Consider the following 27218-nt stretch of genomic DNA (forward strand, 5'->3'; position numbering starts at 1 on the left):
ACCTGGTGTTTGCACGCTCGCTTGAAACTTGCGTAATGTAGGACGTGCTCGATCTGATTTTTCTTACCTTCGTTCTCTCGTCGAATATGTATGTGATTATCCTATCTGTAAAATATAATTAAATGCAAAGGAAGGATAATTTAATCTTTTTTTCTTCTTTTTTTTCTTTTGGTTTTTATTGACAATTTATTTACGCAATATTCGAGGGTCGAAATGTGGATGTACGGACGTTTGCATGGAAAAGATTTATTTTTCAAAAAGCGCGATACACGTTACAGTGCGTATCGACGAGGGACAACGATTATAACTATCATATATATATATAGTGTATATTTCACCTAAAATCGATTGATATCGGTAAATAACTTAGTAAATTCCGTTAATATCACAACACATTATTTCCTCAATTGATCTCGTACACGCCGAGATTACCTTTGCGCCTCCTCGAGGAGAACCAGCCGGTCGTGCGATTTATCTGGTCGACGGATCGCTTCACGTTCGCTCGATACTCATCCTCGTAAGCGTTGAGATACAAATTCTTGAGGAATATTTGATTATCCAGCTCGGAAGGTGGCAGAAACCGTTTTGAACGGCTCTGCTGCTGCGCCTGCAGCTCGTCGAAAGTGAACTGTTTTGATTTGGCGTCGTCGGCAGGCCTCGACGACTTCTTTTGATCGTCCACGCCGGTCGGTTTCATTGAGAGGAGCTTCCTTTTCTGGCGCGAGGCGCCAGTTTCCTCCGACGCGTTTCGTATCCGTTTGCTGCGGTGCTTGGGCGCTCCGTCTTTCGCTGGAATCTCGTTGTCCAGCACGGCGACGTCGTTACTCGGGGCTGTCGATGATTGATTGCCGTACGACGCGGCCTTCGGCGCCGGTGCCGTGCTAGGCTCTACGGTTACGCTTTCCTCCGTCGAGTTCAATTTATCCTGTATGATATGTTTGAAAAATGCGTACATCTCGCCGACCGTAAAAGTCGTACCATTCCTCACGGTAAATTTGTCGATGTTCATCTTCTTGATCAATTCCTCGGTCGCGTTACGCGCCTCCAGCATCGACAGCTTTTCGGTAACGTAACTATTGACGAACTCGTAGAAGCCCTTGTAATAATTCTTCCTGTGCTTCTTCTTGTCCTTCCGCTTTTCGGCGTGCGACAGGCCTTTCCTCCTCGCATCCTTTCGATTCTGCTTCTCATTCCAGCGTATGGACTTGTTGTAGAATCTCATGATCCGCTCGAATTCCCGCTTCAATTTAATGAACTCCCTTTGATTGCGTATCTCGAAATCTGAACGGGCTTTACTGCCATTTCGCCGCGACTCCGCGAGGTCTACGTGGAAGAAATTCTTGCTCATCGCATTTAGCAAATCGTGCATGGTATTATTACTAGAGTTATTTGATTGTCTGGCGTCCATGCGCTGTAATTTTCTGTACACCATCTTCAGAAAATCGATCATTCTCTCCTCTCGTAAACGAGATTTATTGCCATGACTCGCATGCACCTTCCACGTTGACGGATTGGAAGTATTGGTGTTGTTCTGGTGGCCAACGATAGACGCTAGTTTCACCTCCGTTTTATGCTTGGAATGTTCACGACTTCTGTTCATCTCCATATGTAGAAGTTTCTTGCCCACCTTGCGGAAGAAATCGATGAACTTTCTACAACACAGATATTTAATTATAATTTTCAGCAATGTTTCTTCCATTAAATATTACATTATTTTTAATACAAAAATTCACAATTTTATTTTAAATGTTAAACAAAATAAATTTAATATTACAAAATATTCATAATTGTCATATTTATAAAAATTAAAATTATATTTATATAAATATGAAATGTAGAACTTGTAAATGTAAATTATTTTCGATACGCGCTCAATTATAAATTGCTCTCGGCGGTGCTTTATCAATTCATAAATTCTTACTTGTAATTTAAAGTGACGTTGTAATTCAGAGTAACGTTATCGTTGTCCACTGATCTGCGTCGCCTGCTCCATCTGAGTCGAGGATGCTGTCCAAGAATGCACTTCGGCAACTCCTTGGGGCTCCATGAACCACCTATGCAAGTTGCACCGGAAGGCCCGTCGTCAAGAACGTAACCTTTATCGCAGTCGTACATTATTTGCTTGTTGTTCGCGATCTTTCTGACGTACGGCCTGTAATCGTATACTCCCATGTTGCCCACTAAAAAGACCTTGCCATGGTCGATAAAACCGGGAAACGGACAGAAGACTTGAATGCAGTGCGGTATATCGCCGATCCATTTGCCGTAACGACATTCCACGGATTTAGACAGATTCAGCGGTCCGCCGCCAATCAATTCGAAGCCGTCTTTGCACTTGAAAACTGCTTTCATACCGTGATCCGTTTTCGGCGCTATCACCATTCCGTTCTTCGGACTTCTCGGCATCTGCTTGCATCGCGCCGGCGAGCAGCTCGGTACTATCGACCATGTACCGTTGTTGCACAACACCGGGGTGCTGTTGGCGGCGAATTCGTAATTCTGAATGCAGGTAACCAAAAGTCTCTCGCCGTGTTCTACCACCGTTACGTTGTTAATGTGGTCTCTCTCGTGGCTCGCTACGACGACGTAACCGTTTTCAATTTGCGGAACGACGCACGGCGCTAAACATTGAGGCAGAGGATAACGCCATTTGCCGTCTTTCTGACAGACGGAGGAAGTATTGCCCTCCAGCTTCATGTGATCCTTACAGCGGAAGATTATGCTGGCGCCCATGCCTGTGCCTACGTTTGCGATAAATTCACAAAAAGAAAAGAGAAAAAATCATTAAAATATGACATTATTAAACGTAAAAAAAAAAAGAGATAAAAATATGCATCGCTTACTTATGATATTCAATTTTATTTTAAATAACGCACCGGCTTCAATGTTTTCAATCCAACCGTTATATAATACACCGGGTAAACCACAATTGATTTCCTGGCAAGTAGGCGTCTTTCCAGTCCACTTTCTGTCGGCACCGCAACGTCTAGTTGCTGCGCCTACTACAGTATACCCGTACTTGCATTCGTACGATACAATGGAGTTATATGCGTAGGAGGTGTAGACAGCCTTGCCGTTGACTGGATTTTCTGGCTTCGGACATTGCACGGATGTGACCTGCACGAAACATCGAACACGTCTAGGCACGACTGGCTTCCGAAAAATAATTTCGTTATTTCTATTTCTCAGCTTCTTACTTGAACGCATTGCGGTAACTCCTTCGGGGTCCATGTGCCATCCGCCAGGCACAGCTTCTCCGCTTTACCAACTAATTCGTAACCATCGATGCAATGATAAGTTACGCGACATTCGTACGTGTAACACTCCCCTTAAAAGTAAAATCGATAATTGAGATATCCCTCGTATCAAAACGCTAGTGGTATAAATCGGTTATAATTTATATATATTATATATGTAATAAAATAAAATAATAAAATAATATAATAAATAATAAAATAAAGTAAAATAAAATAAAATAAAATAAAAAAACTTACCAGAGTGCCATCCGTTGGAAATGTCCGGTGCTACGTCGCAGTTTTGAGGCTTGCAAGTGATGTCCGGCCCGTACCATCTAGCAGCTCCTTCCATCAGTAAACATTTCGCTTTTTTCGCCCCCGTCGCAACGTACCCGTGATTACAGAAATACTGAACGCTGCTGTCGAGATCGAAGGTGACTTGCAACAGCGGTGAATTATGCCGCGCGTTTTGGATTTTTGGCGGCTGAGAGCAGAATGAGCCGGAGTCTTTCTTGCAGGACGGATTAGTCCCGGTCCACTGGCCGTCGGCGCGGCACGTTCTCTCGGACAGGCCAACTATGAAGTAATCGGTATCGCAGGCGTAGTGAGCCTGGTCTCCAAAGAATCTGCCGGTGACCGTCATCACGCCGTTATCAATCTCGGTTAATACCGAGCATTCGCGTTCGGGTTTAATGCACGACATTCCGCAAGCCCCGTCGCATCTGCATTTCTTCTTCTTGCTCTTGCAATCTTCGTCGGTCGAGCACTTTCGCAGACACTTTTGGCCCATCAGTTCCGCCTGCTCCTCGTCCCTCGGGCATATAGCAGAGGGCGAGTTACGCGGGTTTTTATAGATACGGCCGTCGTCGTCGATCTCGGTCTTCGGATGGTAGTCACCGTCGTCGTCGTCGTCGTCGTCGTCGTCCTCCCATTCATCGTCGTCGTCGTCGTCGTCGTCGACGGCTGCTTGCTGCCGAAGCTTCGACTCCGAAGTAAGAAACTGGGCGCAGAGCAGAAGAAGCAGAACGATCGAGCTCGGTCTCATCCTGACCACGGCCTGAAGAAAAGATTTCTGAATCCCACGATAAATTCACTGAAGGTATACTAGCGATCGGACCATGCGACGGTTGGACCAACACCACGGCACCAGAACACGACGTTTACATGACCGCCTGGCCGCCCGAACTAATCATCTTACTCGGGGACCTGCGGGCAGCCAATTCCGTGGATCTTCAGGTGCGCACGATCGTCCATCGAAGAGCACCGTTCCGGGAGTTCCGCTCAGAGCACTGCGGAAGTCATCTCGAGCTGCAGCCGAGGACAACGTTGTTTCTCTCGCGAGCGCGACTATTAATCGAGTCCGCCTCTTCGGCGTCCAGGAGGATTAGGGACCCTCTCTGTCGGTCTCTCTTGCCGGAGCGCTCTTTCGCTCCTGCTGGCTCCACCTCGCTTCCTCTCGTTCTATCCTAGATGCTTTTTTCTTTATTGTACGGACTGCGGTCCCCCGCTGACGGGAATTCGCGGATATTCGCGCATCTCGTCGCGCGCATCCAGACTGTTCAATACATCTCCTGATTTCCCCAGCTTCCAGCAGATGGCGAGGAAACGTGCCGATGAAAAGGGGAGGCTGCGCAGCTACCCGGGAACTCGGGGTCCTCGTAGCGGCTCTTCGTATGCGGGAACAGGCACGGCGTAAAAGAGAACATCGGCGCCTGCAAATTAAATACTGCACGTTAATATCACTTTAATTTTTCCCCGCATATGGGATGACGAATAAAGACGAAGTTAAAACGCGACTCACTCCTGATTGAAATGTAACGTTCGCCTTTATAAATCTTCCCTTCGCCTGAATCTCGCTCGTTAAAGTTACAGCCAAAGAAATCGCGAATTATCCCTAAAGCGGAAAGCTTCCACCGCACCGTGTAATCAGCGGCTACTAAATTTTTATCATCGCGCGTTATTTGTTGCTTCGGCACAACGCAGCTTGCTGAGAAAAAATGGAAAAAAGAAAGAGGAAAAAAAAAAAACTCGGAGCGCGTACCCGAGGGGTCTAAAATTATTATCCACGCGAGAGGCGACATTCGGGAAAGGAGCTGAAACGAGCAAAAAACGCGACGCCGCGAAAACGCTTCGGCGTCGTAAAAATTACACCAAGCAAAGGTGTTAAAACGAGCCATGGCGCTTCGAGGCAGAGAACTATACGTTTAAGTATGCATATCTACCTGCGAGTCTGCGAAGTCCTAAACTCTTGAACATAAAACGTACAATGGATATGAATTATCTCTCTAAAAGTGTTCGCTTTAAATTTTTTCTTTTCTTTTTTTATTTTACGTAACGTGCAGCAAGTACATTTGTTTGCTCAAACGATATCTGAGATCGTTCACCTCTAATCTCTTTTAATCTCTCATAAAGTTGGAAAAATTATTGTTGAAAAAAATTTTTTTTAATTTAATATTTGGCATTTTAATAATTTGCATGGAATAGTAACAATTTGCCTATCGTATCGTTAAATAGCGAAGGAGAAATACGCGCACGCCTCGTATGAGCGTGGGTAGCAGCCGAGGGATCAGTTTTCATCGGGCGCAGTCGAGCCTACCTCCACCTATGCTTGTTAGTCGTCATGCTACCAAGATAATCCCCGATCTCTAAGTCAAGCGTCATCGTTAGAGTAAGCCCGTGTCAGGCATTGTCTTCATAACGATAGCGATCAATCGGTGTGGTTCGACGCTCTAGCGACACTACAGATGATCCTCACTCCAATCTCGGATATCAGCTTCATCGTTCTCGCACTGTGTCCCCAAGACGTCTTCATTTGTCTTATTCAAATGGCATTTTTTTGTCTAACTCTTATTTGAATAAAAGGAAATGATCCTCTCAAGAATTTCGACAGCTGCGACTTGCGCGCGACATACGTTGCAATTATTTCGTTAATTTATTATGCAATTATAATTTTATTTAGCGTTTGGAGCATAGTTTAATTTATGAAAAATTTTATTTTAACAAAAATAATATATATATAAAATGCAAATGGCATTATCGATATTTTTTTCGTGTAAACTATTTATGATCATTTATTTAAATATATCATCGTGATCAAATGTCAACTTTTTTTTCAATAAGACGTTTTAAACTCTTTCAGTGCCACGGCCGTTACACTGAATGCAGGTATCAGAGCGGATTGACAGAGTGCCAGTAACTCAGTAGCTGAAAATGGGAGTGGCTGAAAGACAAGAGGAGAACTCGCTCAAAGACATCTTCGTGGCGCCTCTGCACGACTACAAGGAGTAAAAATAAACAGTGGATCTCAGCCGTTGGACGAACAATCGTTAAAAATATTCTTTTCTTTTATTTTCTGATATAATGATAAGATGTAATAATTTCAATTATTTCTTTTATTAAAAAAAAAATAAAATAAAATTAATTAATCGCGAGCACGAATCAAAATTTAAAAACCGAGAAAACTTTTTTTTTATTTTAAGTACAATGTATGTCACGTGTGAGAAACCCGGGTATCAGATCTCGTCGAAGGATGTCCCTTTTCGTCCTCGGTGGGCGGCGCACGCCTCGCCAGTTTTAAGAACGAGAACCGACTATCAAAGTCTCGGTTTACAGTTGCGCGTCTCTACCTTACACGACGTCGCGCCCTTCCTTCGTTCGCCACCACTCTGAAAAGCCCCCGAACACTTCCGCACGCGATCGCTCGCAACATTACGCAATTATTCATTCTTAAATTAAATCTTTTTCGTCGAGGAAGTACGAGAATATGAGGAAACATGATTGGCAAAGTTACTCCGCTCCTCGTCCTCGCTCTGGAGGGATCCTCAAAGGTCTAAGAAATGCGGCCGTAAATTCACGGGACTTGAATTTTTTTTCAATTAACTTCATCTCGTCGGATGTGGAAAAGTACGTAAAAAAAAAAAAAACGAAGCTCACGGCAGAAAGCTACGCGTTTCTGCTCATTCTGCAGCTCGTTACGCGACCATTATCCCCAGTCTCGCGAATCCATTATTCTCTCTTCAGCCTCTCGACGGTTCTTTTGCGATTCGCGCACCGTCCACATGACGCTGCGGAATAATGGTTTACGGTCGTTCCCCGTCCGGACGAGAACTTCAGAACTCCGATCGCGCGCATGCATACTCGCCGGCTCGCGCATAATCCGGTTGCAATCTTTCGCACTCAATCACGAAGCAAATGACGCCAGTTGGCGTTGGTCTAGAAGAGGCGAAATTACCGGAATGAAATTGATTTAAGCAGACGCCTCTGGGGAGTTTTGCAACCGGACGTTTCGGCTTACGGCCGATGATTGCCCGTCCGAGTAAGTTTCTACATTTATCACGCGGGAAAATAAAAAAGAAAAAAAAAAGAAAAGCCAAAAGGATAACAACAGTTTAAACAATCAGTTACTCCATTAATCTTATACTTCTTATTTAGAGCCGTTATCAACCGTCGAGATTATATTAAATCCATCGATCGCCTTCTACTGCCAATAAAATGTTTAATGCATTTTAAATTATTCCGTCCAGAATGTCAAAAGATTGTTAACCGTCGGGGACTTTGACGTTTTTATCCCGGCGAGATCGCTTCTTATCGTCCGATAAACGTCCCAATGCAATTTCCCGTCGCCGATTGGCACTTAAACTTTCTTTAACTGCCAGCATCCACTTCGGTGAACGATCTCGAGCACTCTCGAGCATTGCGGAGGCATCCACGTCGTCACTTACTCATTGGATCTTTATGTGCCGCGCTGCGCAGCGTCCGCCGCTGACGGACTCTTTGTGCGCGACGCGTTGGCTACCGAGCGCGTTCATTTGACGGATGCACCTACGCCACGCAGCTTCCTTTCACGGCTTGGTACGTGCCTTAAGCTGCATTCGCTGGACCGGCTCTTACGAGACGCACCGACCGAGTCCAATTCAGAAGCAATTGAATTCACAATTCCGTCCATTACGAGTGTCGGGAAAAGATTACGGACGGTGGGCTGCCGGGCTGTGCGTGCCGCATCTGCATCCATGCGTAGAACGGACCGCGGACGTATGCATAAATGCATACATGCCCCTCCGCGCGCATCGCGACCGTAGAGCCCCGTCCGTAGCGAGTTACGAGACGGGCCTCCCGGGATTAAAGCTCCGGCTAGACGAGTGAAGGCATCAAGCGTGCCGTATACGCGGGAATCGCCACTTGATGAGAGCCCGACGGTCCTTAACAGGCTTATGAATAGATATTGGCGGCTCTTTTAATGATTTATTATCAAACGACAGTTGAGACGAAACGTAACGCACGCTTGGCGAACGCGGCTGTTAAGTAGATTTGCACGTGCCGCCGCGAACGCGGCGCATTTATCATGTCTTTATCGAAATCTCGCGAAATTAAATCGGTATGTACTTTCGCTAGAATTACGAGAAAAATATATTTCGGTAATTATTTTTATTCTGCATTTTGTTAATTTATTCATTCCCTCCCCTTTTTCCTCCCGTCGACTTGCAAAATTGCAAAACTTCGTGATGCGGCGCGTTTAAAAATACACACGAGTAGCGCCACGTGCAGCGTATCGATCCCATTTGGCACGATTTCTTTCATCAGAAATTTAATAATACTTTCCGCACGGGGATCAATATTTTTTCTTGCGGTGCTCCAAATTTCCGACGCCCGAGAAGAGGCTCAAACGCAACGAGAGCGTTGCGCGGGCAGTAACAACGTGCACGAATAATATGTGCGGCGGGAGAAAGTTTTACCTTTTGACGCGCTGATTGCAGGTTTCCTTTCGCGTCTCGGTGCTTTTTGACGTTCCAGGCCGGGTCGCGGGAATCTGGGCTGCCCGTCGGTCTCCCACCCTCGCCGTCCGAAGAACTGGAGCACCGTGAAGCGCACGATGATAGTAATTATGCACCGCCATGTAAAACATGGATTTGCACAAAGCCACCTGAAACCGGCCAGCGTACAATTATTAAGCCGTCACAATGCAGTGGGACGGTTCTTGGGCTTTTGCCGCTACTTTTTCTTTTTTTTTTTTTTCCTTTTTTTTCTGCCATCCCCTTCGGGGCAACCCCCGGGAACTGCAGGGAGGTAACGCGTTCTTTAATCGTAAGACGCAATCCCGCCCCGCATGCCGTTTGGCTCGCCCCTTTACGACCGGAGTAAAAGTTTATGCGCGAAATAAAAATTAATCGCGCAAGAAATGTAATCCCCGAACAGGCTACTGTCGAAAATTGACGAGTACGTTAATTGAGGAAATTCTCATTTATTATTACGCGCGGCGACCGGTCATCCGGTTGCGAAAGATCCGCTCGGCTCAATTGCGATGCGGAAGAGAGTCTCGCGCACGCGTGTCGTCGAAAAGAGTTTCCCGTCTCCTTCCGGTCACCGTCAAGTTCCGCATCATTGTCTCCATAATTAGCCATTCAGATTTGCTTCCTTGCGCGAACGCGTGTGCGGATGTGACGTCGACTACGCCGGCACGTGGACGACGAACGCCGACTGGCAAAACGCCGATTGCCACGCGGAGGCGGAAGACTACCGATGTGATAAATACAGCTGCTGCAGGTGGTTGACACTTGCGACAAGTAGATTACGATCGGGTAATAACATGATCGCGCCACGAAAAAAATTCCACCGAGCTCGTACGATTACAATCATGCGTGACGGAAGAAAGCTCGTGCTTTATAGAAAATTTGGCGACTTGTACCTTCGATCGCAATCGCGAAAAGCTTCCATCGGCAACGATCTTGTGAGAAATACCTTTTCGAAGGATGCAGTATGCATTCGTACTAATCACTTTTTCGTAATCTTTAAGGTTTAAATTATTGTTGAATAATAACGTTTGAAAAAAATTTATTATGTGTTTCATAAAGGAGGTAAGAAGTTTTGTGCGATAAAAATTTTCTTTTCCTTTTTATCTCGTAACAAGTAGCAGTCTCGTTCGACGCGGGACATGAATTTCAGGATGAAACGCCGATAGCCATCGGTTGTTGCGGTACCGCCCTTTGCGAGATATTATACACCGTTAATACTCATTGCGAGCCTCTGTTTAACAGTCGCGCTTAATTCGCGGCTGAATCATAAAGCCACCGCCCGTCCACGAGGCCGCGAGCTATTAACAGAGCACAGATAGCATTTGTCCGCGCAAAAAAAAATCCTTAATTATTTATTTACTGCCCGTAATAAAGGTGCTAAATCGACTTCTCCGTCCCGGCTAAGATTTTCGTGGACTTTTTGCGTCGTTACCGATCCCGCGCTCGTGCGTGAGATAAGGCGGCGACGAACGCGCGATAGCGATCGATAAAGCGCCAATTATGACTTGTTAATGGAAAGCGGCGTCATTAAAGATGCGCGTAAAACTTACTCGTTATTCGCCGACGCGACGTAGAACCGCGACGGACATGTCGCGGTTTACAGCCGGATGTAAAGTGGCTCAAGGGATACGATTTCCTCGGGCGATCGTAAAGACCGGAATTCCATTAAATGCGCGCCGCGCCGGTGTGTATAAGTAATAATAGTAATAATGTCGAAAAGGGCCGGCATCGCCCCGCTCGTACGTAAAATGCAGCCTCCGCGCCACGATGCAAGATAACGCGTCGATTTTAACGCGATTCGAGAAAGTTAAATGGCATGTAATATCGCGGAAAGTTTAAATAGAATTACAGGTTTATGGTACTTACGAGATAACTTCATGAACCCAAAGTTTCCGAAACGGAGAGAGATCCCTTTGTTATTTAATGAAAATCTTCAAAAACTCATGGTAGGCGAGTCTCAATTAACTCCAGTTACTCTCGTGACACCTGCGAAACCAATTTAATTATTAAAAAGTGATCTACATTCGTCGACTAAAGTTGGTGGTGGTACGCCAAAACGTATTCGCTTGAGATCGATAAAATAAATCTTTTTATTTTATTATATATATTTTATTTTAATTTATTTTATTTTATTTTAATTTTTTAGAACGCACCAACTTAAAAGCACAAAGTGCTCGTAAACGAATGCCAAACACGAAGAGAAATATTTATGAATACGTGCCAACTAACAGCTTCAGATCATGCAATCATGCAGATAACGTTGGAACGATCCGAGGGAAGCACCTGTGGTATCAATTTAAATACCTAAAACTTTTAGGAGACCCGTCGCGAATTGGTACAGTGAATCGAAACCGGACAGTCGCGTGTATCTGACCAAAAAAAAAAAAAAAAAAAATCTTATTAATTTTCTTTTTTTTACGTTTCGTATAAACTTTACGATACTGATATCGATACATGGTCGCGAAAGAAGAGAGAAAGAGACAGAAGTCTTCTCCTCACAGCCACGATTATCTGCAGAATATCGTACAGCAATGAAACACATGAAATATTAATTTCCTCCATTATTTCTGCACAGAAACGATCGACGGAATAAAGGTCCAGAGAGAAGGATAGAGAATCTGGAGCATTCCGTTGAAAATTTCATGTGCGTGCATGTTCGTAGCAGAGTGTCAGTCAATAACTCCTTAACGTTCATTTATGATGCTAATATTAAACACCGGTCACATTCCCGGTTATCTACATATGTCATCTCGGCTTCGCACACATCCCGCATTTATATGCGCATCATTAGACTTAGGTTCCTTACCACTTGTGGCTTTCGTCGTTCCCACAACGCGTTTCCGCTTCCGGCTAGCACGTGCAACAACCGATCGGCCGTCACCACCTGAACCCGCTGGAACACTTGCCGGAACATCTGTAACCCCTCGCGCCGCGTGAATCGATACGCCAGAAAGAAAATATCCTTGGCACGTCTGTTTCACTAACCAGATCGTTAGCGGTCCAGCAGCGCGGCAGCGACGTCCGAAAAGCAAACGAATGGGAGCCAGCGCGAGTAAAACGTAATAAAGGACCTGAAAAGAGAAAAAGAAAATAAGAATAAAATAAAATAAAATCTCGTTATATCGAAGGGCTAATTCGAAACGATGTATTATATTAATCTTGGCGTTAGTCAGCTTATTTGTTCGCTCGCTCTCGGTGGAGCCAGTCGTAGATTAAACAAAAGGGCTGACGAAGAGGCGATCTCTCCCGCGGCAAAACCGAGAGATCACAACGAGAACTACGCTACTCTCGCACGGGCGGATAACGAAGAAAAACTTTTTCGCTTCTTCCCGTGGGGAACGGATTCGATTCTTTCCTACTCGTTACAATGGCGACTCGCTATAATTCCCCCCCTCCCACCCCCGCGCGCGAGGACGGATGAGTAATGATCTGCCAGTGATACAAATCGTTGCGATTCACCTGCAGCCGATCGGCGATTCGGTTCTGGTTCCAATTAAAGGAACACAGGTACAGATCAGCGGGTGGACCGTCCTTCGATGGCACCCTGTGGGAGGTTCAGCCTCGGTGTATCCTGAAGAAGCGCCCGATCGATACCACGATTTTTCGATCTTGCATTATTAGTCACGGTTCTCTCGCGAAAAAAAAAAAGAGAAAAAAGAAAAAAAAAAGAAAAACGAGAACGACCTACGTGCGGCTGCAACGGGCATAATTACCAGGCACACTGACGTGTACGTCGTAATTAGTGACGACCACTTAACCGGCAGACATAGTTAATTTGTAGCCATTCGCCGTGCCGAGTCTCACTCATTTGTGGCTAATAATGTCACTCGCTCGGAGAAGATTAAATGCCGGGACGTATTGACGGCGACGCGTCGTGGCGTATCGCGCCGAGTTAAAAGGCGATGTTAATTAACATACTCTGAATCCCCAATTAATTGCACAATAACATTCCATAATCGCATGTGAATAATAATAGAAGCCATTTACGACTGCAGATATGAAGACTTTTATTAAAATGTAATTGAATTGCACGCGGAAATAATTTAATAATGAAAACGTACGCGCGTGTGAATATTTCGTTTTATTGCGAGAGATAGAATTTCGTGTACAGTATCTAACAAAATTATTCATACGGCTGTAAAAAATGTTAATGATCCCGTGCGCGTATAAGACTCTTACCACCAACGCCGTCGCGAGTATCGACAATCAGAGGGATTGTTCCTAAGCCGAGAGGCGACTCGTCTCGCACTCGAGATTTACAACTTAACGGCTACTCGCGGCGGTTCCCTCCGTTCAATTTCCATAGATACACACCAAAAAACGGGACCCCTCCCCCCCCCTCTTTCTCTCGTCGTCATCGCCCCGAGTTTCCTGCGGCCGAGCCCCCAGGCGTAGGCGTATGTAATAACTCCTCATGTAGAAGTTGGGCGAGGCACGAGCGAATCGCGCGCACCACGTTTATCGCGCTTCGAACCGAGGAGTCGACTTCGTATGGCCTTTTAACCTTATATGGCCGGCGCACCTGCCCGCCGCCTCCCGATAGGACATTTCCCATAATGCTTTCCCTTTTTTCTTTTCATTTTTTTATATGCCTTATAAAACCACGACGCCGCTACCCATCCTCCATCGGCGGCGCTCGGGGATTTATGATCGCGGGCGTCGAACGCGTACCTGCCACGACTCTCCATCCTCGGAATACCGGAGGCTCGAATCCTCTTCCGATACTCTCTCCCGTCCTCAGCCCGCCCCCCTATAAAGCTTATCTATCTGCGGGTCCTGATAAAAATCCAAACTCTAGAACGAAGAAACACGCACGTAGTAATCCTTTTTCGATAAGCTCCGCGCGAATCTATAAAAGGTTTTAGTAGACGCGGCGTCTCTCGTAGGAAAAATACTTCTTACGAGTATTTTTTTTTTTCTTTTTAATACTTTTGTTCTTTTTTTTTTTCAGTTTTCGTAAATAATAATTGAATTACATTTTTATATTCACGATTCAATGAACATTTCCATTTAATCAGAATAAATATGTCATTTTCATATCAACGATAATGAAAAGTCATTAATATTTTTCGTAGCGTGACTATACGAGATAGAAACGTAGCCCGACGCGAGTCGTCGATAGAGACGGTGGTCTAAGAAAAGAAAAGAAAAAAAAAAAGAAAATTCCTATCTTTCTCTCTTATCTCCCGCCTCGGGACAAAACGCAGCCCAAAGACGCGAGGCGAGCTAACTCAGAGAGAAGGGGAGGAAAAAGTTGGAATTAGGTTGGGTCGCGCGCGCAGGTGTTGCAGGTCAGGGTCAGATTAACCCCGATCAGGTTACCCCTTAGCGTGGGAGTGCTGGCAGCCCCGCGTAATAATAGGATAGCCGCGGCTAGTAGAATATACGAGAGGCCGGGATGCGTTACTCCAGTTAGATCTCACTTCGTTATAAACGGTTTCATCGAGCCATTGATTTATCTGACGTTCCTAACGAGATCGTTCATACCTTTCCCTCGGTGTGGCTGAAACGGGAAAAATCGACGGTTTTCTTATCGGAATAAAATTTTCTTTTTTTTTAATTTCTTATCGAACCGACGAGTCTCTTTCTAAAGCGCCGTAATTTCGAGCCCGTTTAACTACCGATGATTTTATATTTAGTACGCATTATTTGCTCAACCCTTCGCGCCGTAATAACCTGCCGTTACATCGTTATAATTTCGCTCCGTATTTATAGCGACGTAACGTTATAATAGGGGCTTCGTCCGACGAGTAGTTGACCTGGCTGCACTTTCATAGATTGATCTCGTTTCGTCTTAAGCGCACTCATCGAATCGAAGGTGTATCCCGATGGTCGTGACGGTAATTATCACTTTATCTCGATCAGTTCGCGATTTAATCAATTTTTTTCTTTCTTTTTTCTTTTTTTCTTTTCTTTAATGCGAGTTGTTATTCTACAAACACCAATCAGTCGAATTATCGCAAGATAATAATTACATTCTATGTAATTTTAAAATTGCCAATTAACGAAAATTATTAGATAAATTAAATTTTTACACCTACTAATTTATTTATGTTTTTTTTTAAGTTATAATAATTTTAGTCTTAAACAAAAAAACTTTTAATACTATTATCTACAGTTATACATATCTAAACTGAAACTGATCTCCTTCGATATCTCGTTTTAACAACGTCTATTAATCTTTTCTTAAATGCGAGTTTATCTTTAGCCTCTGCTTAAGAAAAGGCCTCTGCCGATTTCCAGCGTTGTAAATTGACTAGATAACAAAAGTCAGATTTTACAGCGTACCACTTTCGTCTCTCGAGCCTCGCGGCTACCGCGTCCGGTCCAATCCCGATTTCGTCCCCAAATGCCGATCGTACCGTCCAATCTGCGCGCGTGTAAAACGAATGATCACCGAGAGCGCACTGAGAGAGCGCCTACCGTGTTCCACCTCGGGCGACGTCGTAATGATTACGCGTGTAATTTCAAGGATATTTATCCTACATCAACATTCCATCGCGATCGAAACGCGTATACGCGCGTAGCCCGCGGCTCGAGACAATTCCATGCACCCCTGCAGCACTTTAATTCAGATTTCTAAATAAGTTACAGGCCTGAACTAAATGTGACCCATCTTCATGTCAAATCGGAACTCGTGACCGATATAGATAAAGCGAAACTTATGATAAGACATTAAAAAAAAAAAAAAGAAAAGATTTGCAATTAGCATTCTATCTACAATACGTTCTTTTAAATAGTTGTCAGCTATAAATAAAAAAATATATCCTCCACGTATATACGTACACGCGTCGCTGTATGCTTCCACAGCAGTTTTCGTCGCAAGCGGGGGATTAATTTCGTTTCGTGCGGTTCCGAGCACGCTTCGGTGCTGGTTGCGCAACGTTTTTGGAGCGGCCAAGAAATCGCGGGGAGAAGTTAAATTGACTTTGCCGTACGGTGGACCGATAAGAGGGCCCTCTCGCGCAACGCCGTAATGGTTACGCGTGTAATTTGAAAGTTATTTATCCAACACGCCGCGCATTCCGCCGGCACGGAACTCCTTGCACGGCGTCGCCCGCAAGCCGGAGCGCGAACGGCGCGCTGCTCGCGGCTTAATTAAATTCGTCGAGGGCAAGGAACACGCACGACGAATGATAATGTACTTGGGGGCCCGTGACCAAAGTCGATATCACAAAGAGCGTATCCCGAGGATGCGTCGCGCGTTACAATAAGATCGAATTAATTGGGACACCGCAGGGGCCGGGGCTCGTGGATTTATTTATCGTGAACTAGGACAGAGGAGAGCCGCCGACCCCCGCCGGCTTTCACGATTAATATCATTTTATTCGGCACGAAAGCCGTCCTTCTCGACCGGTCCTAGACCCGCGCCTCGGCCCCAACGCGTTCATTTGCTCGCCGTGCTTCCTTTTTTTTTTTTATACTCCGCACACACGAGCTGCATTAATAAATAATCATATTAATCAAACCGTACCGCCGCGCATATGTATATATACCCTACAGCTTAATAATAACGTGAATAATGTCGTTTAAGCTTTTTATACGAATATTTTCACTTAATACGAAATGTTCCTTGCCGTACAAATGCACGAGATATGTCAAAGTCAAGGTTTTTCAAAGCGGCGGGCAGAGAGCCGTCCGTTCGCGCCGCACTCGAGGATCGGAAGAAAAATGCTTATATTTCCTGACGGACATTTTCCTCGACGACATATGCGCGACGTATTTGGTAATTCAGAAAAACTACGTGCACACGTATATGCGTACGTGAATGATTCGAGATGAATTCTTGCTATACTATCTACGCATAGATGCAAGAACCCGAAGGGTGAAGCAATCTGTACACCTGTTGCCTAGATCCATGATTTATTTCGAAGATTTCCTTTCTTCTTGTATCTCCCCGCCGCACGTATTCTCTACGCATTGTGCGTGGGCTGCGACCGGAATATTTTTTTTTCTTTTCTCTCATGCGCGGGACAAAACGCGCGACGTGAAATATTCTCATACACGGCGATGCATCAATTCGAAAACGCTACGCTTCGTGGGGGCGAGGGAGAGAACCTCGGGAGCGGATACACGAGAAGAAATAAGGGATCTCAGGCTCCGTGAATGGTCGTCTCTTCGATTCGATACGATACGATCGGAGATCTTCGTTAGGCCGATACAAAGAGCGACATGCGTGCCGCATTGCTTATTTACACGTTGGGATTGCGATTTAAAAAAAAATTAGGGCTTAATTTATCTTACGAAACAATGATAGTAAGAAACGGATGACGTTATTTGCTTTACATTTCGTTTACTTTTAATTTTATCACGAGCACGTCGGAAGACGGCGCTCTGCGATGACAATTTTGACGTTAAAGTATGTGAAAATATTGATCGAACTGCGCGGTGCGATACTCCGCTTTCGCAACACGTCACGTCGCGTCAAGCTGTATCGCTACGAGTGGACGAGCAGATAATCCGCTTAAAATTCGAGCAGAGCCCTCGCGCGCGGAATGAGCTCCGGCCGCCTCCGATCGGGGGGTTCGATCGGAAGCATTTTCTCGCCCGCTTCGAATACCCGCGGCGGCTCAAACGCCCGTCGAAGTGCTCTTAATCGACCGTAAATAATTGCATTTATCACACCTATCATTGCGGACGTCGTGCGCAAGCGGCCCTTCTCGAATCTGCTTTCACTCCTGGAGAAAATTGGCACGTTGCCAATCTCGGACATCGATCCGGGGGCCGCGCCGCTTCTCGAAGTTTGATTTATCGCGAGGTACGCGTTGCATCACTCGCGCGAGGGGCACTCCTCACACCTGCCTGAGGTACATACCAGCCGCATATATCACGCCTGGTAATTATGATCGATGCAGGTAGTAAAATTAAGGGTACACGTGGGGGCGCGCGCGTTGCGTAGCGGCTCATTAGATTCCCGAAAATCAGACACGAGAAATCGAATTTGGTGTAATTACAAATTTAACGTACGGCGAGGGCCCAGAGTTTGTAATTTAAAAGGGAAAAAAAGAGTAGTAATGAACGCGCGTTCGAGCTTTATTGAGGTAATCATTAGGAGGTTGTAGTAACACCAACAATTTCGCGTAAAAAAAAAAAATAAAAAAAGTTTTCAGTAAGAGCAAAGAAGCCACATCTTAAATCTCCACGAGATGCGAAGTCGCGTTAAGATGCGCCATATACGCGCACGCGATTATCGCCGGCAACGGCACCGAATTGTCGTAAACAACGAGGTGGGAGGTTGGTTTTTAAGCGGTAGAAATAAGAGCCCGGATCGTTCGCGGCTTCGTGATTGTCCCGCGGGACGCATAAAGTATAAACCACCCACAACATAAAGCCGAAGGAGTTATTGTAGAGCGTCACCTTCGCACACCTGGATCCCTCCCGCGCGCTCAGGACCGACGACCACAAGCCAAAAATTTGCCAGCTGTCCTACTCTTTTTCTCATTCCTCTTCCTCCTCTCCATCATCCTCTTCCCTGTCCCGTACTTCGCATTTTTTATTCCGTCCATAATTCTTTCTCTCTTGCTCGTTCAGATATCAGCTATCTCCGACTCTTACACTTTATATTTCTTATCCTCCCCCAAAGCCTCCCTTCTGCCCGTCCCCCCCCTCGCCATTCTCATTCGCATATTTTTTTTTATTATACGCCTTTCTCCTCTCGCAGTAATTTTTTCTGTCCGATTCGTTCCTCTTTCGCTCTTCATTGAAGGTAACCGTAATCGATTCTTCCTTTTGATTCCTTACATCTCTCACGTGCCCATCTCTTATGGGAAACACCGCGAGCCGGACGTTTATCACCGGCGAAATTTCGCGATGCACGAGGTGCTCAATCATGGATTTGATACAACTTAATCGCGGACAACGTCCTCGCATTCCTTCTACCGAATCCTGCCTTTGCCGGAGCTCCACGAGCGGTCGTTCTCGTCTTCGAAATTTTACATTCGCGACTCAATATCGAGGACATTTACAAAATTCAAGATCGAACCACAAATTCGCAACGAGAAAATAACGATAGTATTTTATTTCCATCGGTACTTGAGGAGAATTATAAATAGGCTGGATCTGTAAAGTAGCGCGCGCGGTGAGAATAAATTAACGACGGCGAGTAATAACAAAAATATCTTATTATATCTTATTAAACTTAATGCTGCGTTATATCGCGCGGAATTAATTAATTGCGATCTCATCAGGATTAGGACTCCCTTAACGCAACACGATCCCTCGCATAATTTCCCCCGAGGAGGCGCGAGCCCGATAATTACGTCGATTTTTGTGCGCACCCGCCCGGCTGGGGCGTAAGTAAGATGCTCGAAGGGAGATACACCTGAACGTTACCCGGCCGGCTGTGCTCTCATCTGTATGACCGTGCGATATACATTGTGGTGGTCCCACATTCGTTGCTCTACGACGGCGGGCCAGCGCCGATGCAGATATGGTTTTATATACCGGGGTCTTCATTGTGGCACGCCTTTTGCGCCCCTCTCGCAACGTGTAGATCCACAGATACCCTCTCACGGAGCCGCTCCGCGCCTTACTAATGCTCCAGTTTATAAGGGTTATCTCTCGCCGGAATCCTTGACGGGGGCGTAGAGGGAGGAAGTCGCTCGGAGAAATCGCCGGAGATCACCGTGGCTGGCGAGGAGAGAAAGAAGACGCGGGAGGAAGAGCAAGAGGACGGAGGGAGGTCGTGAGAGACGAATAGATCCGCGAAGAGAGACCGGGCACGGAGGAGGCAATAATAAAGGCCAGACGGGGAGGGGTGGCACGGGAGAGGACGATTGCGAACGGAGGTAGGAAATAAAAGATGAAAGAACTGCGGAAAGAAAGGAAGGAAGGAATATGGCAGACAATCTCGTAAAAACACAATAAAGGTACAGCGAAGAAATAAGGAAGAAGAATTGTCGGGGATCTCCGGGGAATTTTAGGAAAGATGAGCGTGGAACGTCGCAGAGCAGAAATTGGTAAAAATTCCACGGAGACCACGGAATGAGACGGGAAGAGGTCGCGGAAGGTCCACGAGAATGCGAAGATGAACTAAGAAGTGGAAGAGAGAGAGAGAGAAAGAGGCTGAGGTATCTCGAGGCGCCTCTAGATTTATTTTGCGGTCACGATTCCACGACGCTGGATAAAGCGGAAGCGGACTCGCTTAGCGACGACGCTAGCCCGGAGAAAAACGTATTGACAGGTACGATCGCACGATAAATCGCGGTTTATGAAAAACTCCGCGCGATTGTTACTACGGTCACGAACAAGTTACCTGCAAAATGCTTCGGAACATATTTCTTTTTAGCGCGATTGCGTCCGCTCGCCGGTTTTTCTATATTGCTCTCCGATTATCGGGAATACGGTACGTCCGCAAGTAATGCGAATAAGATCTTAACGTTATTTGTGCTTTAATTAAATCGAAATCGCATTCGCAGCACGTAAGACTTTTACGAAAAGGGCGTTGCGTAATTTATCGAAAAAGTTTCTCGGGAGATACGAATGTATTTAAAATGTTTCAAAAGTAATAATTAAGTGCGTATGAGACTATGTCCTCGCGACGCTTATAATCAGCGCGTATAATGATTCCGCTGTTAAAATGCACGAATATTTTTATCTGAGAATTAATGACGTTCGCGAAAATACGACATGGGGATCAGAAAGTGGAGAAAGTCAGGCCATTCGGCATTATCTTTATCCAACACCTGAATGGCTCATCGTTCTCTTTCGAAAACACACATTGTGCCGTGATAATAATTCAGCAGTTGCGCGAGAGAAACGGTGCAGCGTGGCATGAGAGCAACATGTAATTTCAATTTGCCGAACGGACAAATTAGTCGTCGCTGGATCGCATCGCTGGCCACACGCCGGTCACTCATCAGGTCCCTGAATTACACATCCCAAATGAATAATAATCGCGTGCTGCGCTGTGTTGAATTTCGAATCACTTAATGGCAATTAGGTCTTAAAAAGCTATTTTTAATTAATTAATCTGGAATTTAAAAATATATTTTCCCCCACCTCAATATTTTTTATAATTTCTACATATTACATCGCAAACTAAATTAATTTCACTCTCGCAAAATTATTTTTTAAAATTTTATTAAAAAAAAAAAAAATATCGCTGAAGTCTTCTCGTGTCAAATTTAATATCTTCCAAAATAGTACGGTTTTATATTCTTTTCAAGCTCGTTAGTAATTCGATCGGTTTATGTACACTCGAACGTCCACCAGGATTACGCAATTATCAATAGAAATTCTATCGCCGCGCGCTGTTCTCTCTCGACTATCGAAAGAAACCCGAAGAGATTCCCAAGGACGAAGACTCTCCTCTCATTCGGTAGTGACTACACGACGGTCGCGGGACGACGGCAAACGCTGCCCTTTTAATTACACTTCGGTCTAATTTATTGCTAAATCCGTACCGGTGGCAATGCGATCAGATAAAACCCACGGCCATAAACCACAGCGTCATATAAGACTCCTTTTATTCCTAACCGGCTGTGGATCGGGCTCTTGTGCCCCGTACTTCCCGTCTATCTCCCTTCTGCCTCTCTTTCTCTCTCTCTCTCTATCTCTTCTTCACGGTGTATCCCTTCGCCATACGTGGCGGATACGTAGGAGCCCCATCCGTTCCTCCTTGTTCGACGACTTGTACCCTCTCCTTCCCAGTTCCTCCTCGTTCTCTTTCCACCGTGTCTCGCCTTTCTTTTCGTTTTCTTCCCTCCGCGTGTGCCCCTCTCGAACCCGGTCTCGTGGCATACCACGCGGGTCTATCTCTCTCCAGCTTTCAGACGTGCGTCCTGCCTCAGGCCGCCCACGCGCCGACCCGACGCCCTCCCATACCATTCCATAAAGTTCTCCCACTGCTGCGGGCATGGGCTCTCCCGCGCATGGGAGACGTACGTTCACGCATGGTCTCTTGTCGATAGTTACGAGCACGGTAGCCGACGGGTGTGCGAGAAACGCTTAACGAATCGGTATGCAATAAACATAGCTGATCTCCCTGAACGTGCTCGCCTGCTTAAGATGCAGGGCTGAATAAACAACGAAAAAGCTAAAGCAACGCCGTAAAAAAAAAAAAATTTTTTTTAATGAAAGATTGCTCGGGCAAGCTCAATTTTTTTTTTCTCAAAAATCTTTTCAACGATCTGTCCGTCGCTGCTTCGTTTTTACGAACCATTCGCGGACGTCGGCTCAACACGGGAAAACAAAATCGCGCATCGTTCGCTAAGACGCGTCTCTCCGCGTTGCCACACGCGGAGTGATGGATTACGTCGAAGCTCTCTCGTCGGCGCGCTTTGAATTAATTCTTTTTTTTTCTTTTTTCTTATTGCCGTCTCCTTAAGGGACGCCGAAGAGCTTAATCGGGTCGGGGATCATCCGCGCGCAGCGCGCTTTCAAATATGGTATATCGCTAAAAGAACATCGGCCAAGGAGTGACCAGGTGGCCAGGTGGGAGGACTTGATTGGACCAGTAAGCAAGCTCGTATTAATAATTCAAAGACTCTATAGCCTCGGCCTCACCAGCAAAGCGTTCGCGGTTGCACGCGCGTCTTGATTTACAAGTGCGTTTATGGGGTAGGCGGCAGATGTACTTTCGGCCTCGATCTTCCTCCTTTCCTTCCTTTCCTTCTTCTTTCTGCGGCGCTGCGGCGTTACCGCTCGTACATCGCGTATTTTAAGGAAGCTTCGTTAAGCCCGTCCGCCGTTTATGGAGATCCTAATGATTCGAAAGCCCTTCTTCTCCCGCATAGTGGCGCAAAACTGAAATTTAAATCACCGACTGAAACTCGATACGCAAATGGCTTTTTTAAATATTACGAAACGATCCTCTAGCAGTTTCGTATTTTTATTGAATCTCCATCGGGATCGAACAGTTCCGTTCCGCCCTAACTCAAGAATAGAAACCTCTCTCTGAATTATTTCGGCGCCGCATATTTAATATTTAAACATTTCAATTCGAGGGCTTGTATTTTTCATTTTAATTAAGCTTCTCTAAATTTACGAAATATTTTTTATAAGTAAAAAATTAACGATATGATATTTTATATCCAGTATTAATAAAAGAGACTATTAAAATTTTTTAACGACGAATGTATACATCGAAAAGGAAAAAAAAAAGTGTATATTTGAATATGCCGATTTTTCCAAGTACGTAGGCGTAGCTTTCTTGCTCCGCCGTCAGCGTTGACCCCCACGATAATACTGGAGGGTTAATATCCGTGCTGTCCATCCGGTCTAAAACATCCGGGTGAGTAATCGGTGCGCTTTATTAAAGTGGATCGCGGCGAGCGTGGACGTGGGCCTGCATGAGCGCGCACAGCTGTACTCTGGACAAACGAACAATCCGTATTTGTCAGAGTAAATTAGCGGATACCGAGATAACGAATCGAACGACGCTCGACCTGTGCATAATAAAGTAATGGCGAACCTCGGTCGTCTCAGTTTAATCAATCGGCTGCGGAACATCGCTGGACAAATAACTTAACAGTACACGGACGAGAGGAAAAAAAAAAGAAACTCCCCCCCCGAAAAATGTAAAGGTAATGCATAATCACCAAGCAAATGTAACTCCGTATTTCAAAACGTCCTCCTGTTGCACGATACAAGCCACAAGAAAAATATAGCACGTAAAATTTTCTTCGAAAAGCGAGACTGAAAGTCTCTCGCGGAGTTTCTAAAATCATTTTTTTTCTTTTTCTTTTTTTTTAATGTACATGTTAATCGGTGCGTTTTATTAAAGCGGAAGAGAATAAAAAGAGCCAATATCAAGCTATCAAAATCGAAACCACTGAGATGATTCGCGTTAAATTATTTCGTAATTAAAGCCGCGAGTATCTCTCGTCGCGGTTCAAGCGCGTTTCACGATACCGCAGCAAGAAATCTGACCAGCAATTAAATTCATTTGTCAATTATTTGACGAATGTCCGTCTCGGCCAAGACCCGGTGGGCCATTTCGTGCCGAATCGCTCCGACACTCGCATACTTTCGTATCCGATCGCCTAATTGCCAACCGACGAAGAAGTTCTCACGATTCACGTGTGGCCGTCGCTAACAAAAAGCGCAGATATGTCATCGCGCAATTATCCCGCCGGCTGGACGGAGGTGGTCCAGGTGGTAACAACGACATTGTATCCTCCGAAGAGCATTCTGGGATCCTTCGTTCGAGCTCTTGCACGAGAGTCAATGTTGATCTCTCAGCCACGGACCAGAACCCAATTAAACTTGTGTTATGGCGGAATGCTCTTTCGAGCAGATACCACGGCATTGCTTTCTTGATGTGTTCCTTTCGATATCGAAGAGCAGCTAATATCACCGTTTGCCTCAACGACGGCCACGTGAAAATTAGCAATTCAATAGAAATTATACATGCAAGCTATTCCCGATATGCAAAATTCTTTTTTTTTTTTTGCGAAATTCCATTCGTAACTGTTTTGTCTATTCATTTCGTTTAATCGGAGAAATTTATCAGTGTTATTTACTGCTAACAAATTTGCATTTTATTACCGAAAGAAAAAAAAAAAAATCCTAAAATTCTAATTTTTTTTCATTAATACAATTTTAATTGTTAATATAAAATTATTTATATACATATATAAATTATTTAATTTATTTTAAAGCTTATGTCGTTCTTAAAATTTGTAGTACTCTTGATAATCGACTTACGATCAGAATAAATGTGACTTTAAAAAAATTTTTATAATAATTCAATATACCGAAGTTAATTGATGGCTCTTTCCGACAATCATAGTTCTTAATATCCCATTTTTTCGTTACTAAAGAACGTGCATTACTAGTTTGAAAGTTTTATAAAAGCTGTTCGTCGCGAGCGCGAATAAGAAATGCTATGAATCTTTGAAGAGACCCAGTTCAAACCCCGAACCAGATGATCGAGCACGCCTGATCGCATTCACGATTAATCGCACTTAACGGTCGATGACGCATCGATCGGTGCTAAGCCGCGGATGCCGACTCGGTTTATTAACTCGTCGAGAGGAACAAGAAGGAAGTCGACCAGTAAGCTTCAACGATAATAAATTTATGGCCGACTAAAGACACATTAATTCAACCCCCATGCAGAGAGAAGATTAAATATTTCAATAATTTTTCTCGAAGTTTTAAACAATATTATTAATTATAAAACTATTTTAATATTAAAATACTGAAAATTAATACGTTCATGCTTATTAATCGGTTAATTGCAATTTTTAATTACCCCAATTTCAAGACAAAATCTAAAAGTGGAACGTTGTTTTAAAAACAGCTTATCAGTGATACTGCTGACACAAATATGTAGCGCGGCATATCCTTCCAACTTTCAGCTTCGCGTTATCGTGTTTCTCGCTCTCGCGGGGGTCGTGTGGAACGATCTTTGCGCGGCGCCGCGCATCAGTTGCAACATGGAATGCTGTTCCAACGTTACACCTGGTTCTTGCGAAGAGCCCGGTTTGTCGTTGGCATACACTACCACGGTCTCTCCCACGGGAACGTTAGCTGATCCAGTAAAGGGACTCCGCGCGGAAACAAGAGTCACGCTCGTGATTTCGTCGTTATCGCTCGCTGAAAGTGGTCCCTCGGATCCACCCAGTCGCGAGTCGACGACCCGAAACCATGCGCACGGTAGTTATTAACTCGTTTCACGAGATTTTAAAAGTTGTTGAGCGTTGTAAGTTACGATCAGCTGGGAGCACTAAATTCGCGCGGATTTATGCCACTGTCTCACGATACGTTAATTAAGAATTGAATTTCCACGGTGACACACAGGCCTCGCGGATGTCAGACGCGCCGAATTTATACATCCATGAAACAAAATCCTAAATCGTGGACAAACACGAATTTCCACCGCAATATTATTTTACGACGCATTAAACTTCGCCGCGGAGCCATGTTCCTTCTCTCTCTCACTCTCTCTCTCTTTTCCTCCCTCAAAATTCTTTTTTCTCTCTACAATCAACTACGGATGTAGTTAAAAATAAATTTTCAAGTACCCAAGAGCGTATGCTATCTGGAAAACCACTTTGGCGTGGAATGTTAAGCTCACCGTTGCCGTTTGGCCGCGAATATTCGAATCGCGGGATTCTCCGCGCTATTTTCGCTGGCAGTTTCCGAGAATGGTGATTAACATGCTCATCAAAACAACAAGGGTTCCACCGTGAGAAGTATCTTTCCATATTTTAGACTCGGTTGCAAAAACGCGCGTTAAGCCCAGTCCCTTTCTCATCACGAACGAATTTTGCAGCAGCGAGAACCAATAATTGTACACGAGATTGCAGTAGCTGCGAAGTGCCGGTGCCTACGTGTCGGAGACCGTGCTTTCGCCGGCGCGGGAAGAAAGAAAGAGCGAAAAAGTAACTGCGGGGTGAATGAGGGAGGGAGGGAGGGAGGGAGGGAAGGAGGGAGGATTGAATGGGTAGAAAAGAAAGAGAGATGTAAGCGGACGGTCAGAAGCACTTGGGTTCTTGCATGGCGAAGCGGAGGGCAATTTGCGGTGCGCTGCGAATGTTTCATTACCGGGACGCGCTCACCGGCAGCTACCGAATTTTGAATGAGCTACCGGCCAGGTCGAGAGAAGAGCTCGCGCGTCCGTCAGTCGCTGAAGACTCGTAATTGAAATCCGCTGCCTTGGGAGCCGCGCCGACCGCAAATCGCGCGAGCAAACACTTTTGTCCCGGGCCGTCCGTAATTTGCATCGTTACATTGTGCATATGCGAGTCTTTGATTCTAAAACGTTACGCACTTCTCGTCCTTCTGAACGTAACCATTTTTCTTATTTTTTCCCCATTTCAAGCTCGGATAATTACGTCATTTCTGGTAACAAACTTTGTAATAAGAGTTCTCTTACTGTAAACCGGATTCTGTTTTAAACGTAAAATTTTTAATAAGAATTATCTTACTTTAATCATAAATCATAAATTATTTTCACGTAATTCGATGCAGAGAAGCGTACCAAATTTCCAAATCTAAGATATATTTAAACTTGAGGCTTACATCGTGCGAGAGGTACGATAGTATAATACATTATGATACTTAATATGATACATTCTCTTTGCCAGGAGAAGCAGGTTTGAATGCATGAGCCGCGCCGTCGGGAATATTTCGTCCTAAAATTCACACGAAGGCACTGCATTAACAGACGACAATTCTTTTCCATGCCTACAGAAACACGCACGCGAGTGACGACAAAATGCTAAGAGAAGACGAAGGAATCCTG

General features: G+C 45.0%; 1 protein-coding gene and 1 long non-coding RNA gene across 2 annotated transcripts in view; both read right to left on the reverse strand.

The window, feature by feature from the left end:
* Positions 1 to 230: 230 nt before the first annotated feature.
* Hasp (Hig-anchoring scaffold protein) lies at positions 231 to 4727 on the reverse strand. Its single transcript, XM_070658955.1, has 5 exons — positions 3495 to 4727; positions 3198 to 3328; positions 2877 to 3117; positions 1922 to 2741; positions 231 to 1652 (listed from the first exon to the last, which is right to left on the reverse strand). The coding sequence occupies exons 1-5, from the start codon at positions 4279 to 4281 to the stop codon at positions 404 to 406; spliced, it is 3228 nt and encodes a 1075-aa protein (XP_070515056.1). The 5' UTR covers positions 4282 to 4727; the 3' UTR covers positions 231 to 403.
* Positions 4728 to 4789: 62 nt separating this feature from the next.
* The window catches only part of LOC139103875 (uncharacterized), an 80160-nt gene continuing 57731 nt past the window's right edge, over positions 4790 to 27218 (reverse strand). The window contains exons 3-6 of the long non-coding RNA XR_011545961.1: positions 11832 to 12096; positions 10892 to 11011; positions 8969 to 9156; positions 4790 to 4948 (exon numbers count right to left, since the gene is read on the reverse strand). This is a non-coding gene — a long non-coding RNA (uncharacterized lncRNA). The remainder of the gene's footprint in view (positions 4949 to 8968; positions 9157 to 10891; positions 11012 to 11831; positions 12097 to 27218) is intronic.

The sequence above is a fragment of the Cardiocondyla obscurior genome, linkage group LG07, assembly GCF_019399895.1.
Source record: "Cardiocondyla obscurior isolate alpha-2009 linkage group LG07, Cobs3.1, whole genome shotgun sequence".
Classification (NCBI taxonomy): domain Eukaryota; kingdom Metazoa; phylum Arthropoda; class Insecta; order Hymenoptera; family Formicidae; genus Cardiocondyla; species Cardiocondyla obscurior.

Coding starts and splice junctions, on each gene's coding strand:
- Hasp (XM_070658955.1), bottom strand. CDS start 4,281: ATGAGACCGAGCTCGATCGTTCTGCTTCTTCTGCTCTGCGCCCAGTTT. Junction 3,329..3,494: donor TTCCAACGGATGGCACTCTG/GTAAGTTTTTTT, acceptor TTTACTTTTAAG/GGGAGTGTTACACGTACGAA. Junction 1,653..1,921: donor AACGTCACTTTAAATTACAA/GTAAGAATTTAT, acceptor TCTGTGTTGTAG/AAAGTTCATCGATTTCTTCC.